This window comes from Primulina huaijiensis, chromosome 1, assembly GCF_012295235.1.
Source record: "Primulina huaijiensis isolate GDHJ02 chromosome 1, ASM1229523v2, whole genome shotgun sequence".
Classification (NCBI taxonomy): domain Eukaryota; kingdom Viridiplantae; phylum Streptophyta; class Magnoliopsida; order Lamiales; family Gesneriaceae; genus Primulina; species Primulina huaijiensis.
The window spans coordinates 22677339-22696067 of NC_133306.1; the positions used below are offsets into that span (position 1 = coordinate 22677339).

Sequence of the window (18729 nt, forward strand, 5' to 3'; positions counted from 1 at the left end):
ACAAGATTTTAAGAAAGTAAGTGATTACAATTCGGCGATGTATCGAATAATGTCGCAATTAAAATTTTGTGGACACGAGGTTACAGAATCAGAAATGATTGAAAAAACATTTTTCACGTTTCATGCATCAAATATAACTCTGCAGCAACAATATAGAGTGCGTGGATTTGCGAGATATTCTGAACTCATCGCCTGTCTTCTTGTGGCGGAAAAGAACAATGAGCTATTAATGAGAAATCATCAATCCCGACCCACTGGATCAACAGCATTTCCAGAAGTAAATGCTGTAAGTAAAAATGAATTTAAACCTGGAAACCAAAATCAAATTCAAAGACAAGGTTTTGGTCGAGATCGAGGTTGTGGTCGTGGTCGTGGTCGTGGACGTGGAATTGGTCATGGTCGTGGTCGAGGCCGTGGTTTTGAAAACAATCGAGATAGTTATTTCTATAACGCATCTCAAAAGAGAGTCACGAACCACCCACTGAAAAGGCATCAAGAGAACATGAGTGTTAATCAAAATCACTCGAAAAGATTTGAAAGTTCTTGTTTCAGATGCGGCACTCCAGGACATTGATCTCGTATTTGTCGAGCCCCCGAGCACCTTTGCAAGCTCTATAAAGAATCGATAAAGGGGAAAGAAAAAGAGACCTACTTCACTGAACGCAGTGACCGTTTGAGTAATTCAACTCATTTTGATGCTGATGATTTTCTGAATGATTTCTCTGGAAATGATCAATATGTTGGTGGGATAGAAATGAAAAATATTGATGCTGCAGATTTTCTTAATGATTTCTCTGAAAATGAACAATATACTGGTGGAATATAAATGTACAATAATTTATTTTTCTTGTATTCATATTATAATGTTTTATAGTGTGTTATATTTTTAAATATGTATTGTATTGTATTTTATTTTTATAAATGTATTGTTAGTCATTTATTTCATTGCATATTTTTTTTTAAGTTCAAATATGGAAAATGCTATGAACCAAGCTGAAGTTTGCATAGCTGATAGTGGTAGAATGCACACTATCCTCCGAGATAAAAGATATTTCTTGGAACTTAAACCAACAAAAACAATGGTGAATACAATATCAGGTCTTGTAGACTTGATTAAAGGATGTGGTAAAGCACAATTTTTGTTACCTAAGGTACAAAATTTTTGATCAATGATGCTTTGTATTCACCACAATCGAAATTTTTTTTTGAGTTTTAATGATATATATTCACATGGGTATGATACTCAAACAATGAATGAAGAGAATGAGGAATATATGTGTCTTACCACATATAAATCAGGAAAAAAATATGTGATTGAAAAACTACCAATGCTCCTTACTGGATTGCATTATACACATATAAGTCCCATTGAATCAAACATGGTAGTTGATAATTCTTCAATATTAACTAATTGACATGATCGATTAGGACATCCTGGTTCAACAATGATGCGAAAAATTATAGAAAATACACATGGTCATCCGTTGAAAGACCAGAAGATCTTTCAGAATAATAAGTTTCAATGTAAAGCATGTTCTCTTGGAAAACTTATTATAAGACCATTACCAGCCAAAATCCAAACTGAATCACCAATGTTTCTTGAACGTATTCAGGGTGATATTTGTGGACCAATCCATCCACCATGTGGACCATTCAGATACTTTATGGTCTTGATTGATGCCTCCGACAGATGGTCACATGTATGTTTATTGTCAACTCGAAATGTTGCATTTGCATGATTACTTGCTCAAATAATAAAATTGAGGAATCAATTTCTCGATTATACAATCAAAAAATTAGAATTGATAATGCTGGTGAATTTACTTCCCAGACTTTCAATGATTATTGTATGTCTATGGGAATTATTGTTGAGCATCATGTTGCTCATGTACATACACAGAATGGATTGGCTGAATCATTGATTAAACGTCTGCAAATGATCGCTAGACCAATGATTATGAAAACAAAGCTCCCTATTTCTATATAGGGACATGCAATTTTACATGCTGCTGCATTAATTCGCATCAGACCAAGTGCATACCATAAATACTCCAATTGCAGCTTGCATTTGGTAAAGAACCAGACATTTCTCATCTGAGAATTTTTGGATGTATGGTGCCTATTGCACCACCTCAACGAAAGAAAATGAGACCTCAAAGAAAGATTGGAATTTATATAGGTTATGATAGTCCATCAATCATTCGATATCTTGAACCTCAGACAGACGACGTGTTTACAGCACGTTTTGCTGATTGTCATTTTAATGAGAAAATCTTCCCAATGTTAGGGGAAGACAAGAAACATACCGAAAAAGAAATTACATGGTATGTATCATCATTGTTACATCTGGATCCAAGAACACAACAATGTGAAAAAGATGTACAGCAAATTGTGCACTTGCAAAGAATAGCAAATCAAATACCAGATGCATTTACAGATGCAAAAATGATAACTAAATCATATATACATGCTGTAAATGCTCCTGCTCGAATTGAAATTCCAAAGAAACAAATTGAACAAAGTCATGATGTCGTAAAGCGCCTAAAGCGTGGAAGGCCAGTCGGTTCCAAGGATAAAAATCCTCGAAAAAGAAAATTCATAGAGAAACACAATGATCACAAAATAGAGAATGATGTTCCTGAAGAAACACATGATGATGAAATTATTCTGTCAGAACCACAAACTGCCGAGGATCATGAAATCTCTATCAATTATATTAATACTGGAAACATATGGAACCGAAAAGATATAGAAGAAATTGATGATATATATTCTTATAATGTGGCAATCGACATCATAAATGATAATGAAAATCATGAATCAAAATCTTTTGGTGAATGCAAAAACCGGCAGGAGTGGATAAAATGGAAAGATGCCATCCAGGTTGAATTAGATTTGCTAAATAAACGTAATGTTTTCGACCTATAGTCCTTACACCTGAAGGTGTAAAACCTGTTGGATACAAATGGGTTTTTATTCGAAAGCGAAATGAGAAAAATGAAATCGTAAGATATAAAGCTCGACTTGTTGCACAATGTTTTTCTCAAAGGTCTAGAATTGATTATGAAGAAACGTATTCTCCCGTGATGGATGCAATTAGNAGAAGTTGTTTCATACTTGAAGGAAGAATTTGAAATGAAGGATCTTGGAAAAACCAAGTATTGTCTGGGTTTACAAATAGAACAAAAAGAATGTGGAATATTTGTTCACCAGACAAATTATACAGAAAAGATCCTTAAACGTTTTAATATGGATAAATCAAATCCTCTAAGTACTCCAATGGTTGTTAGATAATTAAACATAGAAAAAGATCCATTCCGTCCATGTGAAGATGATGAAGATATTCTTGGTCCAGAAGTACCATATTTAAGTGCTATTGATGCCCTTATGTATCTTACAAATTTTACAATGCTTGATATATCTTTTGCCGTAAATTTATTGGCAAGATTCAGCACATATCCAACAAAGAGATACTGGAACGGAATTAAACATATATTCCGTTATCTACGAGAAACGACAGACTTGGGACTTTTGTATTCAAAAGATGCTAATCCAAGTATAATTGGTTATGCCGATGCTGGATACTTATCTGATCCACACAAGGCACGTTCCCAAACTGGATATGTATTTAATCGTGGAGGCACTGCAATTTCTTGGCGTTCACAGAAACAAACGCTCGTAACAACTTCATCAAACCATGCTGAGATTATCGCACTACATGAAGCAAGCCGCGAATATGTGTGGTTAAAATCAATGACCCAACATATCCAAATCTCATGCGGATTATCATTCAACGAGAAGCCTGTGATACTATATGAAGATAATGATGCATGTGTTGCTCAAATGAAAGAAGGATACATAAAAAGCGACAGAACTAAACATATTCCTCCTAAGTTCTTTGCATTCACTAAGAAGCTTGAGAAGAATAAATATATTGATGTTCGTCACATTCAATCAAGTAAAAACTCATCAGATCTCTTCACAAAGGCACTTCCTACGACAATATTCAGAAAGCACATATATAATATTGGGACGCGCAATCTACGAAATCTGTGAAGAATTGTTCGTGTCAACATGAGGGGGAGTTTACGTGACTGCACTCTTTTTCCCTTACTATGATTTTTATCCTAATGGATTTTTTCTAGTAAGGTTTTTAACGAGGCAGTATAAAAACACGTAATGAAGACAATCATTATGATCATCATCACAAGGAGGAGTGTTGAAAATTAATATTTTAATATTGAATATTTGAATATTGAATATTGAATATTTGAATATTGAAAATTAGGTAAAATTAGGTGTTGAATATTGAAATTTGTGTGTGATGATGAATGTAATGATGTAATTTATTTTTGGATTATTTGTAAAAATTTTCTATAAATAGATCTCTCATTTGTGAAGAAAATCACAATTGAGTAGAGAGAAAAATATTATAAAGTGTGTAGTGTGATAATTTTGAGAGTTTGAGATTTTTACTTTTTCACAACAAATCTAATAAATTTATTTATTGAAATAAATTTATATACTTGTACATGGTGCTTTACATAATTTCATTTTTACTCTTGGTAAGTGCCTAGCTTATAAGTGATGATTTGAACTCATTGTTTACAAGGTTTAGCGCCTATGCTTCCTCAACCATTGCATGAGGTCTTTACCTCACTCCCGACGATTATATATCATTTCGATCGAATTTTTATTGATGAGCTCGTAATGTCAACATCTCTTATGTTTGACTATCTGGCCTATTGTGATTCTTTTTCTAAGTAAGAAACGATAATTTCTTGAGCTTGAAACTGTTACTTTCTCCTATTTAGTTTGGAACAATGTTTTAGATTCAAATCTCAACTGTAAAACCGATGATTATAGTTCTAAAATCGATTCCAATAAAAGGTGAAACTAGAACCAACCTGCCTGAACATGATTTATGAATTGACCTCGAACGGTTTTATGGTTCCGGTTTAGATATGGTTTGAACCGTTTTTAATTCCGATCCCCGTTTTGAAACTGAAATCAAAACCGAAAAATAGTTTTAATATCATTTTTTTAGAAACTGTTCCAATTTCGATTTACGATTCCAAGAGAATTGTAGTCGACTGTAACTAAAAGGATCGAAAGAGTAATCTTGTTTTTTTTTCCTAAAAAAATTAATTAAGTTTTGGTGGTGGCGACGAGTGATGGCGAAGGTGGTGGGTTACATGTAGATTATTTAAAGGTTGCAAGTAAACTCAAAATAATATTTCGTAGAAACCGATTAAATATTTTGGTAAAACGTTTAAAAGATATGCATATTGAATGTGGTAAAACGTTTAAGTTGAATAATTTTATGAAACACTTGAATATTTTGGTATTTGAAAAATAAATAAAATACTTCAATAATGCATATTAAAAAACAGTAGCAATAAGTAAATGCAATAAAATAAAGATGCACAAATTTGTTTATGAATGTTCGGAGAATAACAAATCCTATGTCACATTTTCTTTCACCTTGGAATGTATCACTAGAAGACTTTGATTTATACAACTCTTGTACAAACTCATTTCAACTTAGGATTTATCTTTCGTCTAATTGAAACTCCTAGTACACTTGATTGTAGGCTGCAACATCACAATCCACATAATGTTTAACGTCTCTTATGCCAAGACTACAAATACAATATTTAATGTCTTTGTATGAAGACTCACTCGTCTAAACTTTCAAGCTCAACTCTCATGTATATGTGTGAGTATTTAATCCTTTTCAGTGTTTCTATATATAAAATATATCTTTACACTTGGGTTTGCTCTCATTCTAGCTAATTTCTTGATATAGACTGCTCATGCTTTGAATTCTCTTTCCAAGCTTGTATTTGATCTTCAAGTTGTATTTATAGCATCCAACAATGATATGTACGTTTGACACAAGAATATGACCGTTGAAAAGTTTATTTATTGTTTCTGATATTGAAAAGATCATATTTGTGTTGCTGGATGTTTGCTGAATTCGAATCATTGCTGAATTTTGCGGTACTGAATTCAATATACTTATTTCAGTAGTCATCTTTACTGGTTTGAGATCTGCTGTATTTCAAGGTCTACTGTTTTTCAACACTCATAATTTCACCACTCATGATTTTCAGTAGTCATCTCTACTGGTTTGGGCTCTGCTGCATTCCGGTTTCAGTAGCCAAAACTTTCAACTTGAAAAAACAACACACTTAAATAAATATGTTAGAAATTTATATTGCAAAATATCAGATTAATTGGCATATATTACAAAATTTACGCTTTTAAATTATAGTTGCCCCCTTCTAGTTGGATTTAAATACATTATTTTACCCGCAGGTTCTAGAAACCAAGGCATGATTAATAGCCCTACCGAGAGGCGAGAGGCACAAATTTGGTTCTAAGATGTGAATTGTGCCACTTCTACATGTACAATATTCAAATATTCTGGTGTTGCACTTGCATACAATACATACTCGCCGGAAATATATACCCATTGAAATAATCCATTGGCTTATTTATTTAATACATAAACTTTATATTTAATATATATAATTAAATAAACAATTTCTATGTGTACAGTGATGTCACTCATCACATATAAATAATTTTTTTTTGTAGGAATTAACATTTTTTTAGATACAATTATTTTTTTTTGATCATAGAATATTTTCTTTTAATTTAACGTGACATGTCCATTTCAACTTGTCACCTTTATTTGTCAGTACAAGGTTAATGTCTCATAAGACATAAGGTCAATATCAATTTATCACTGATAACTAATCACCAGTATTACAAAATTCACTCCTAACGACTTTTTAAATTGTACATCTGAAATACTCTTCGTATAATAATTATTATTATATGACGAAATTTTAGTTTATGAATTTCCGATAAATGATATTATTTTTTTATTAAAATATAAGGGACTGATGTCATCCAACGGTGTTGGATATAAGAAGAGTCATAAACTAATCCAATCAAACCTATATTACTTTAATAATTGGACTCGAGTTAAAACAAACAATACTACATATATGCAAGTAATGCGTACAAAGATCGCTAGCATATTATTAAGATTGACAACCTTAGAGTGACTAACTTTAATATCATGATATAATTTAAAATCGTCACGTTTCGGGTCCAGACACGTGCAAGCACGATTATACAATGGAATCATATCTTATTCAATCTCCAAAGTTCTTAAAATTATTCAAAATATTTCTTTATTTTTGTGTAGAATCTTTAATTTTTAAACAATCATATTACTCTTAACAGAAAAATTATATGAAAATTTAAATTTAAAATTATAAAAAAACTTGTTTAGCACCAAAAAAATTTATACATCATGTGCCAATTGACGGTAAAATACACTATACTATATTATTAAATTTAAGACCGTAGCTTTTACGAACAATTATTCAGAATTGCTCAAGTCTAGCCGTTTGCTGCATCTGTGACTTTCAGCTTGATGTTACAACCATTATTTCACCTAGATAACATATGAAGTACTAGTTGAGCTATCTTTAAATATGATTTGCAACAAATTGAGTTTTCTGTTAATCAATTTTTCCCGCTGGTTATTTCGATAATTGAAATATGAGATATTATCGAAACATTTCAGCTCGTCAAAGTCTAGCCGTTTGCTAAATCCGAGTTCTAGCTTTCAATTTGAGGTAATAACTTCAGACTTGCGTAAATATGTTAGAAACACAATAACAAGTTTTGTTATCATAAAAACTAAGATTACTAGTATTTTCGCAACCGAACAAACATTTGTAAGAGTAATTATGAATGAATATATATATGATAGCAATATAATTGAATACAATTAAAAGTTAATTAAAATATTTTTACATATTTATCTTTAATAAAATAATATAATTGTCAATGTGTGTAACAAACGAAGATGAAATATGATTCTGGAAAAAAATTAATGGCTATAATTTTAAAATTTGAAATCAAAGCTAACTAGCTCTTATCCAGATATATATAAGTTTCGTGTGCATAAGCTTATTTAATTCGGGTTTATCACAAAAATAGTAGGTGAAATAGTTCTGCCCCACCAATATAAATATTATGAATTCAATGTACCCAATTAATTATCGATTACTTTTAATTAAAATTAGGTTTTCAAAATGTTGAAGATTTGACTCATCACTACAAAAAAAAAAAAAAATCGTATTTAACAACACATCAAAGACAACGGTTTTTTTACTTTTAACAACGGTTTTAACAAAAACCGTTGTCGTAGCCTAAAAAAATCCGCTCAAAGAAAACAGTTTCTTTAAAACCGTTGTCTTTGATATATCTACGACAACTGTTTTTAAAAACCGTTGTCTATGAGCGTTTTTTTTGGGCTACGACAACGATTTTTAAACTGTTGTCTATTAGCGTTTTTCTTCAAGCTACAACAACGGTTTGTAAAAAACCGTTGTCTATCAACTGATTTTTCTACAAATTTTGTTGTCAATATTAGATTTTGCGAGCGTTTAAGTAAAACAACGGTTTGTAAAAAACCGTTGTCTATCTATACCGTCGCTAATTTAAATATTGCGACGGTTTAAGTATACCCGTCGCTAAAATTAGCGACGGTTTTAAGTAAAACTGTCGCCGATGTAGATATAGCGACGCATTTACGAGAACATTCGCTAAATTTAGCGACGGTTTTTGTATAACCGTCGCTAAGTTTAGCGACCGTTTTGGTAAACCGTCGCCGATCTATAATTAGCGACAGTTTATATTTAACTGTCGCTATATTTAGCGACAGTTTATTATAACCGTTGCTAAATAAAGCGACAGTTCTTGTAAAATCGTCGTAAATTTTAAATCGGCGACAGTTAAAAAAATAACCGTCGCTAATTGCGACGGTTCAAGTCAAAACCGTCGCAACATGTCTATAAATATCTCCACCCTCAGTCCATTTTCTATCATACTACTTCAGTACACTTAAAATTTTTCTCCCTTACACAATTTTGATTTCGTTTTTCTCTTTAAAGTTTAATAAATTTTTAAAATCAAGAATATAGTATTTTCGACAGTAAATCAAGAATATGATTAGCATTGTAAGTTTTTTTGTATATTTATTAAAATATTAAAAGTGAAATTTTTTTTATTTTACTGAAAAACATAGCGACGGAAAGCATAAAAAACCGTCGCTAATATTAGCGACAAAATTTAAAAAATACTGTCGCTAAATTTAGCGACGGTATATAAAACCGTCGCTCTTTAGCGACCATTTTAATTACGACCGTCGCTAATTTTAACGACGGTTAACGATGATTTCCGTCGCAAAATAATTTGCGACGGCTGTTTAAAAACCGTCGCAAATTGTAACTACCACAACACTCCAAAACCGTTGTCTTTTAGCGAATTCTTTAACCACAGGACCTTTAACAACGGTTTTATATACCTACGACAACGGTTTTTCACCGTCATCTTTAGACGTCTACGACAACGGTTTTTCCCCGTTGTTGTAGGCCTTTTAAAACCGTTGTTAGAAGCCCTGTGGTTAAAGGATGTGCTCAAAGACTGGCTCATGTGTCAAAAATAAATATTTTATTACACATATTAAAATTCACTTAAAGGAAAAAATAAAGGAAATAGCAAACCTTTTCCCTCTCAACTTAAAGAATTGGGTGGCGTCTTACTTTGTTTTTTTCTTTATTTTTGTTTAGATAGTTTAGTATGTGTAATAAGCTTCAATATCATCACATAAGTCACGTAGGAGACTGCAAAATAAACAACATTTGATGGATTTATTAGTTTTGACAAAAAAAAAACCAAAACATAAAATTCAAGTTACTGGATGAAAACCAAAATTTGACAAGCTACATGAATAAAATAAAAAAAAAGACAAATTTATAGGACTAGAACATGGTTTTCCCATCATGTTTACGGAGCTAAATAACAAGATCAAGAGACAGGATCTTGAATTCGAGAGACCGGCTGTGAAACTAAACTAACATAACGATTTAATATATTCAAAAAAATTTCAATTTTGTGAGAAAAATATTTTATTTGGATAATCAATTAAAAAAGATTATTTTTTATGTCAAAATACTACTTATTATTATAAATATGGAGAAAGTTGACCTGTATCAAGAATAAAGATAAGTGAGACCATCTTAAAAAAAAAAACTTACTATGATATATTTCCCACCATGAAATTTTATTTTATTTTGCAAAATTTATATTTCATCTTGAGATTAATAACGAGTTTAGTCTAAGAAGCATGTCCCATGAGCTCGGCACATGACATTTAATTTATTTCTTGAAAGCATTTTGTTATGCGTAAAAATACAGAGATTATTAAATAATGTGATATATTTATATATTATTATTATTATTATTATTATTATTATTATTATTATGTATGTGTTAAGAGGTGTTATGGTAGTTGGTCCCACCTTCCTTGGCATTTAAATTGCTTTATCTTCAACTATTCCATCCACCCAAATTACCACAAAAAATTATAAAAATAAATAAATTTCAAAAAAAAGACAAAAGAGGATTCAATAATGAAGATGGGGACCTCCCCCCACCCCCAAAACCATTTAATTTAATAATTTTAAATAGTATATGTAATGTAAAATTCAATTTCATCGAAAAAGTGATTTACCACATAAGTAATTTTTTTCACTAATGCAAACTTCAGTTTTCTTTCTTTGTATCTGATGATCATTTGAAAACGATCGGGTCAAAATCACTGAACTTCCCTTCGTTCGATCCATTCGCAGGTGATATAATTAATCAAGAACATGTAGGAAAACAGATCTATTCTCAATTATATATATATTTTTTTGAAGAAACCCACATAAGTAATTTTTTTTTTCAAAAAACAGAGAGATATATGTGTGGACATATATATATGAATGGTATCTTTTCCCCATCCTTTTAAGCCCTATCTATCTTCTTTCTCTTTCTCTTTTTTCTTTCTTCTTTCTTTCTTTCTTTATCAAGTACAGTATTACTGGAGCTCAGAGAGTTGCGGAGATGATGATGTAAAAGGCACACACATACATAATTCAATCGAAGGGATCGGACTTGTGATCATATATATGTGTAGACATACGTACATATGAGGTCTGTGTATGTATATATAGATGTTAGCTTATTCGCTTTATAGATCTCTAGCTATAGCTTCATGTGGTTTTTTGCATCAATCTTTTTTCTATAAAGTTACCCACAGATATGCTCTAGCTGTGTGAAAATGGGTTTTGTGAGCTGAATTTTTATGATTACGCAGATGGTGATGACAGAGCACGTGTATATTCAGATTTTCATCATACCAGGCGAGACCAGGTACTGAATACGGTATATATATGCATATATATTTATATATATTACCCAATTATCGAAACCTTTCTTCTTCTGCGAATCCCAAGTTTTGGTGATACATATGTATTCATCATCATTGATTTCTATGGTACTTCTTCAAAGATGTTTCAAGGAAATTAAAAGTAAAGAGTGTTTTTATAAAGAATTCTTGAGTTTTGTGGTTCCAGGGTTTTTGGGTTTCCGGGTGATGATAATTTATTAGTTCGTGTTTTTTTTCGAATTTTTCATCTGAAAAGTGAATAGTTATTAACATTTTCTTTGAACTTTGTATTTGATTTACAGGGATCTATTGAGAGTTTGAGTGGGTGCTGCATCTTCCAAGATAGATATGGCTACCTACTTTCATGGTAACTCGGAAATCCAAGGAAATGGCGATGGATTACAGACCCTGATTCTCATGAACCCTACTTACGTAGGATTCTCCGAGAATCAACAGCCGCAGCCACCCGCCAGCAACAACTTCGTGTTCCTCAACTCCAGCAACAATATCAACCTCCCCCACGCGCCGCCGCCTTCCCAAATTCAACATTTTGTCGGCATACCTCTCCAAGGGGCAAGCCCCACTTCAGCTGCCTCGCCGCAAGATCCCTTGGGCCAGCATGACGTGTCGGCCCTCCATAGTTTCATCCCACGCAATCTTTACAACCAGCAGATAGGCATCGCGGCGGCGCGTGAGGTCACGCGCTCCCACCAGGGTCTTTCCTTGAGCCTTTCGTCGCAGCAGCCGGCCAACTACAGCTCTTTCAGGCTGGAAAGGGAGGTGCCCACTCAACCGATAATGGATGTGACTCAGCCACGTCAGGTCGACGTTAGAGTTTCGGGTGGATCCCCTTCTTCGAATTCCGGAGTTTCCAACGTCGTTAATGGAGTTCAAAGTGTGATGTTTAATTCTAAATATTTGAACGCAGCACAGGAGATTCTTGATGAAGTTGTTAAGGTACAGAAGGGAGCAAAGATTGTAGCTGAACTAGCAGAGGGGGCCCAGACAAACGGAGAGCCCTCAGGCGCCGGCTCTGGCGGAGGAGGAGGAGAAGAAGGTAAAAAAGTTGGGGTTGAGCTCACTACATCAGAGAGACAAGAAATTCAGATGAAGAAAGCAAAGCTTGTTAACATGCTCGATGAGGTAAGCTGTTTAAATGACACACATGATGAGGTATTGATGCTGTAACAACCACCGTACAGAAAATGACTGTAAATTTATTACCGGAAACTTTTCAAAATCAAGGTAAAAAGTTCTATTCTTTTTTCTTTTCTTTCCGATTTCATAAAAATTGAAAAAGGGGAAAAGAACGAATAAACACCAGGTGGCAGGTAGTATTTATGATTTAAAACGAATAAGAATAAAAATTAATGGTTTTTTTACTATTTATTTGTTTTCCATGTTTCTTGAAATTTATTTATTAATGTCTTGATTCGAAGGTGGAGCAAAGATACAGGCAATACCACCACCAGATGCAGATAGTAGTCTCTTGGTTTGAACAAGTAACAGGAATTGGTTCTGCTAAAACTTATACTGCCCTGGCTTTGCAAACAATTTCTAAGCAATTTCGGTGCCTTAAAGATGCGATCTTGGGCCAAATCAGAGCAGCGACGAAAAGCTTAGGCGAAGAAGAAAGCTTAGGAGGAAAAACCGAAGGCTCGAAACTTAAATACGTTGATAATCAGATCCGACAGCAACGAGCCTTACAGCAATTGGGAATGATCCAGCACAATGCTTGGAGACCCCAGCGAGGTTTACCCGAACGATCTGTTTCTGTTCTTCGTGCCTGGCTTTTCGAGCACTTCCTCCACCCGTGAGTTGTTTAGTGATTTTGTGAACACGGTGTAAGATTTTTGGTTGGATTTCAGATTAATTTTCGATGCTTATGAGTCGTGTTTTATTTTTATCCAAAATGAGCAGATATCCGAAGGATTCAGATAAGCTAATTCTTGCTAAACAGACGGGGCTTACCAGGAGCCAGGTAGTCGAGCTAGGCTTCTTGAATTCTTGATCAATGTTCTCTGCTTGATTTTTGGTAAATTTTTTAGTTGGTTTGCTTTGAATTTAGGTGTCGAATTGGTTCATCAATGCTCGGGTTCGATTGTGGAAGCCGATGGTAGAAGAAATGTACCTGGAAGAGACTAAAGAACAGGAACGAAATGTAACAGATGATAAGTCACAGGATCCTGAAGATTCAACCCCAAAAAACACAGCTCCACAAGCCAAGATTCCAACGTTTGAAAATCAGAACAGCAGTAGAAACGAATCTGCATCTGTATCAACTTCCACCGCTTTCACGTCCTCTAGCGGGGTAAAGAACAACTCAGATTTCCCCCTCATTGGATCATCAGAAATGGCTAACTTCACTAAAAAAAGTCCCAAAAAATTAAGAATTCCATCCATGAACATGGACTCAAAGCCCACAATTCCTGCCAACGAGCATATGTCGTTGAAATTTGGTAACGAGAGGCAGAAAAGAGACGAGTTCACATTAATCGGTTCACCCACGAATTTCATTGGAGGTTTTGGTTCCTATCCGATGGGGGAACTGGGAAGATTCGGAGACGAGCAATTTCAGGCACCCTATTCCGGCAACGGTGTATCTCTAACACTTGGTCTTCCACACCAAAACTTTATGCCTAATCAAAGCATACAACTCGAAAGAGGCGGAGACTCAAGCGGTTTTGGTGGCATGATAATGTAGAGAACACATTACATATACTTAGTATACGTAATTTATATAAATACGTACATTTTTAGTAGAACCATTTGAGTTCTTGGGGGCAGCTTAGGATTTTAGAGCATATATGATTGGGGTTTGTATATTACTTTTGTTGCTACTGATATAAAGATGACTGTGATAATCATCAACGTGGATTAAAAAAAAAATTTGTGATTTTGGTATACAAGAATAAATCTTGATCATCAATCTTTCTAGACTTTATATATATTTATTTAAATTCCCATTGTTTTCACTTCTACAACTAATCCATTTTCAATCTCAATCCAAACATTTCGTATTGATTTTGATTGAACTCATTATCATGTCTAGGTGAACAAAAATCTTGAGGGCGGAATGGGTCCTCAATAATTTAGTGGAACCCTTCAAATTCAGAGATAAAGCATCATTTTCATGGTCTTCTCCGAGTTGGATGTGGGAAAAGTATGCAAACGAAACATAGTCCACAAGCATAAAACAAAATATCACAGCTCAAATCTTCATAAGATTTGACACAATTTGATTATTTAATAATTGAAATAAAGTAAATGGAGGTTAATATTTAGAATTCATATAATTATGATTATAGCAACAATTATATAGAGAATGATGACCGATTCATGTATAGATAAGATATCTTTGTTTAAACCTTTTAATAAAATAATGGCCTCTCTCTTGTTCAACGAGGACTTTGAAGCTTTCGTATCAAATATGATCATCTTTCTAATTGAGAGGCCAAAGTCGATTCATTGACTACCAAAACTCAAATATTCATTCAATAAAATCATTATACAAGTCTCTCGGCGTCGCAGGCTAAGATCGGCAAAAAAAAAAAAAAATCGTCAGCTTAGGAGAGGAATTTCATAGGAACTACACAATAAAATTAGGGTTAGGATTGCTGCATCGTTTAATTTAGAGGAATGGATTCACGTGCCAAGTCCTTCAGATTTTAATGTTTGAGGTAGTGACTGAGACACCTATGACACAATATAAAGATTGAAGGTTTTAAACTACACATGCAAAATTATAGGGACAAAGTCTAGGTAAAAAATTATAAATTATAGGTTTTCGTGTGTTGTTTTTTTAAAAATTTAGAGTATAGACTCGAAGCTCGAGTACAAACTCGATTGATGCTCGAGAAGTCAATCTTGTCGAACTGAAAGCCTAAAGCTCTCAAAAAATTATTCAGTATGCTCGATTTCTAGTACTTGATTTGTTTTCAAGTCAAGATATAATAACATGCTATCTAATAAACTCATTACAAGCTATAAAGGTTGATGTTTCTAAAAATAAATAAATAATTTAAAAGAAGAAGAGAGAACACTAATAAAATTGATCATCAATTGCACGTAAGCATTTACTGTAATATTTCTTGTAACATTGTCACGTGTATAATTGTTATTAGTATGAAAATTTATAATTATGATATAGTTATAAAATCAATTGAAATTTAATACATATTACTGCCAATTATTGGTATAACAGGAAATTAAATGCCACACAAATTGTTGAGATTTTCTCACATCGGAGGGTTAATAACACCCAAATCGTTGAATTTGGTAGCTACTTGAACGATTATTGTACTTGCTACCAGCCATTAGTTTATATGCTATATATGTCTATTTTATATATTTTGTAAGTTGAATCTGATTCAGTCCAGTCTTCTATAGCTATTCAATTAATTGACCATAAGTTTCATATGTTTTTTTTTCACATAAGCTATAACGACTATTACACATGGATCAATATTGTTGAAGCTTCAACTGCAAAAATGGCCCAAATCTTACAACGTGAAAATCCACAAGTAAAAAAAGATTAAATCAATATTATACAATTGAATTAAACGGACAAGAAAAAAGGATTCGTACAGCACAAAATCCTCGGTTACAAATATTGCTGTTATGAGTTAAGATATTCAAAATAATTACACAATGGCATTTCTATGTAAGTTTTAACTGGTACTTCATATTTTCAAACTAAACAATGCTTAATGCTCGAATCTTGTATTGTGCAATGGTATTCCACATTCTAACCATGATTTGGACATGCAAAATCTAACCGAAAAGCGATTAAATGAAAGTGAAGAATCATACTCGACTGGTACTCTGATGGCTTCCATCCAACAAAGCTAGTCTTCCCTTTGAAACTTCCGACCGGTAACACCACACTTCAAATGCTTGGGTCAAGTCTGGATATATAATTTCCTTACTGTCTAACCATTCTCTCAAAATTTCAGCTTGGTCACCAGACGGCAACGTTAATATTATAGACACCAATGATGACTCCAAAGATTGCCTAAGCTCGCAATCAAATTTCACCAGTAAATTATTGTCTTCATCAGAAGAAAAAGAATCGGTCAAAGGCTTCATCAGCCTTATGTATGGAAGCCAGATTTTTTAACCATATGAAGGCGTTCTAGGGGAGCCAAAACTACGGTTCCATTCGCTATTGCTTCCAAGACTTTTGTAGTCACATCAAGGGTTTTCACCGTTATTCCATTTAATTCTACTATGGGACATGATTGCTCTGAAATTTTCACTAGATTTGCCGATGCATCCACCCATATGCGAATAAATTCTCTTGAAATTTCAAATTTTGCTGCTATTTGAGTAGCCCATAATAAATCGGTTTAAAAAGACAGGAATAAGTCCATTTGTCTTGGTCCGGGAACTAACTCTTGTAAATCACATACCAAAAACTTGACAAGATCTACAAATCTTGATACAAGCCTGTTAGACACATGGCTAGCTTCCAATTTAATCACATCGTCAGCTCTTAATAAAGGTTCATCATCATCCTCAGTTAGCATGTACTCAAGCTACTACTACTATTTCCAAAAGATCATACAAGAAAAAACTTCATCTCCCATCTATCCAGGCTACTATTTGCATAATTCATCCAGAAAACTCCCCTCTCCCACCCACACATGCCTTGTCCAAGCAACTTTTAAAAAAATATTAAATCAAATGAGTTGTAAAGGTCTTATCTTCACACTAATCGACCCTAGAAATAACAATCACAGAAAATCTACCAATGCTGCAATCTCATGCAGCTAAGTGCGGAACAACCTTTTCAACTAGCAATGTTTTTCAAAAACACCACTGCCATCATGATACACACCCTGTGACCTTTTGGTACATGATCGTGGGGAGATGACTGCATGGTTTCACTTATATATAATTCCTCAGCCCCTTTCGATTAATGAATCCCGATAAATTCTATGCTAAGAAGATATGAAGGATAATGACAAAAAAATTTGTACCTGTTCTGCCGTAACAGCTTTCAAGAAATCTGATTTCATTTTGAATGCCAGTAGATTTTCTCTAAATGATAACATTGCCTTCACACCATCACTTTCCTGAAAGTCGATCAATCAGGATTCACAAATTATATTAAGAAAACAAATCTATAAAATTCAATGCATCATGTGTATACCCTCATCTTTTCCTGTTTCTGTTTTAGTTCTATATTAAGTTCCTTCAAGCCGGTCTCAATCTCCAACATTGGTGCTTGTCTCCCAATTTCAACTGTTTTGGCTAGTACAGTGGCGGTATCAACAGATGTAGAAGAATTGATTCCCATAGATGTTGTCCCATTGGAAGTATTCAATAAATTTCCAAATCTCGTCTCAGTCTCCATGGACATATTGATCTGTTATGATAGATTCCATAAGTAACACACTCAAACTACGTACTAAAATTGCTTCCTACAATGGCAACACGTATTTCTTCTTGTTGGATTCGTGCCGTTCATCAAGATCTGCATGATAATTTGGCAATGGGACTTTGCTCACAACAAGTGCCTTCCCTTTACCATACACACAACTTCCATTCCACAAAATAAGACCGTAGTGTTACGTAGAGTTAAATAACACTGCTTTCTACAAAATAAATTGATTTTCTAGTAAGAGAACATTTGCATGAACTCGTCATGATGTAGACAAAATTTGACCACAAAAAGGTATTATAAAAAGATGATATTTGTCACCTCTTTGAAACAACGTGTTATAACCTTAAGTTAATATGAAGATCATATAACTAACTTTAAAATATCAATATCATTATCATTAAAATATCGAATATTAGATATTTTGTTTAAAAAGGAATGATGAAATTGCAATTCAAGCGTGAAAACTAACAACTTGATGCATCAAAATATAATCGGCTGTTATTTACTTCTAGTTAGTCCTATTAACCAGATTCTTCTGATCAGATTCCAGCTTTAAATTATTCAACCATTCTCGAAGCCACATATTCACCACTTCACATGGGCAAAAAACTGAAAACGATACCTCCGCGGCTTTCTGATGGAGACGCTCAGCTCGCCAGGAAGGCTCCCACCATCGCTGCTCCCCTACACCTACGCCGACCGCACCTCTTCCGCCGCCTCTCCCTCCAGAACAGCCGCCACTTCCGCCACGACGGACTCCTTGGAAGTGTGGACGGTGAGACATGGCAGCTAAAGTTGAGATCCGATTAATATTTCCTTCCAACGAGTTCCCGCATCCAAAAGCTGGCGCCGAGACCGCAAATGAGAGAGGGTTGCGTAATTGAACAAAGACAGAAAACACAGCAACCGCCGATGGAGTTGGGAAGAAGACGGGGCGACATTAATTAGCAGCATTGGAGCCCGGTAAATATTTGGGCTATAAGCCCATAGTTTGTTGATCCGTTAATGTTGGTCCTATAAACAGCCAACGCAAATTTGA

The 18729-nt window shown here is 33.9% G+C and overlaps 2 protein-coding genes and 1 pseudogene across 7 annotated transcripts; 1 reads left to right on the forward strand and 2 right to left on the reverse strand.

Moving 5' to 3' along the window:
- Positions 1-10762: 10762 nt before the first annotated feature.
- On the forward strand, positions 10763-14231 carry LOC140985502 (BEL1-like homeodomain protein 1). Of its 6 annotated transcripts, none has more exons than XM_073453368.1 (6): positions 10763-11077; positions 11231-11298; positions 11605-12445; positions 12742-13115; positions 13223-13283; positions 13371-14231. In XM_073453368.1, the coding sequence occupies exons 3-6, from the start codon at positions 11651-11653 to the stop codon at positions 14004-14006; spliced, it is 1866 nt and encodes a 621-aa protein (XP_073309469.1). In that variant the 5' UTR covers positions 10763-11077; positions 11231-11298; positions 11605-11650; the 3' UTR covers positions 14007-14231. The 6 variants fall into 6 exon arrangements, with proteins under 6 accessions (XP_073309469.1, XP_073309460.1, XP_073309451.1 ...); XM_073453359.1 differs by having other exon boundaries at positions 10763-11071; XM_073453350.1 differs by having other exon boundaries at positions 10763-11067.
- A 1554-nt stretch (positions 14232-15785) lies between these two features.
- LOC140972537 (BTB/POZ domain-containing protein At3g05675-like) lies at positions 15786-17183 on the reverse strand (annotated as a pseudogene).
- LOC140985545 (DExH-box ATP-dependent RNA helicase DExH1-like) lies at positions 15839-18630 on the reverse strand. The gene is made up of 3 exons (XM_073453387.1): positions 18313-18630; positions 17457-17672; positions 15839-17379 (listed from the first exon to the last, which is right to left on the reverse strand). Exons 1-3 carry the CDS (start codon positions 18472-18474, stop codon positions 17245-17247), a joined length of 513 nt encoding a protein of 170 aa, XP_073309488.1. The 5' UTR covers positions 18475-18630; the 3' UTR covers positions 15839-17244.
- Positions 18631-18729: the final 99 nt, after the last annotated feature.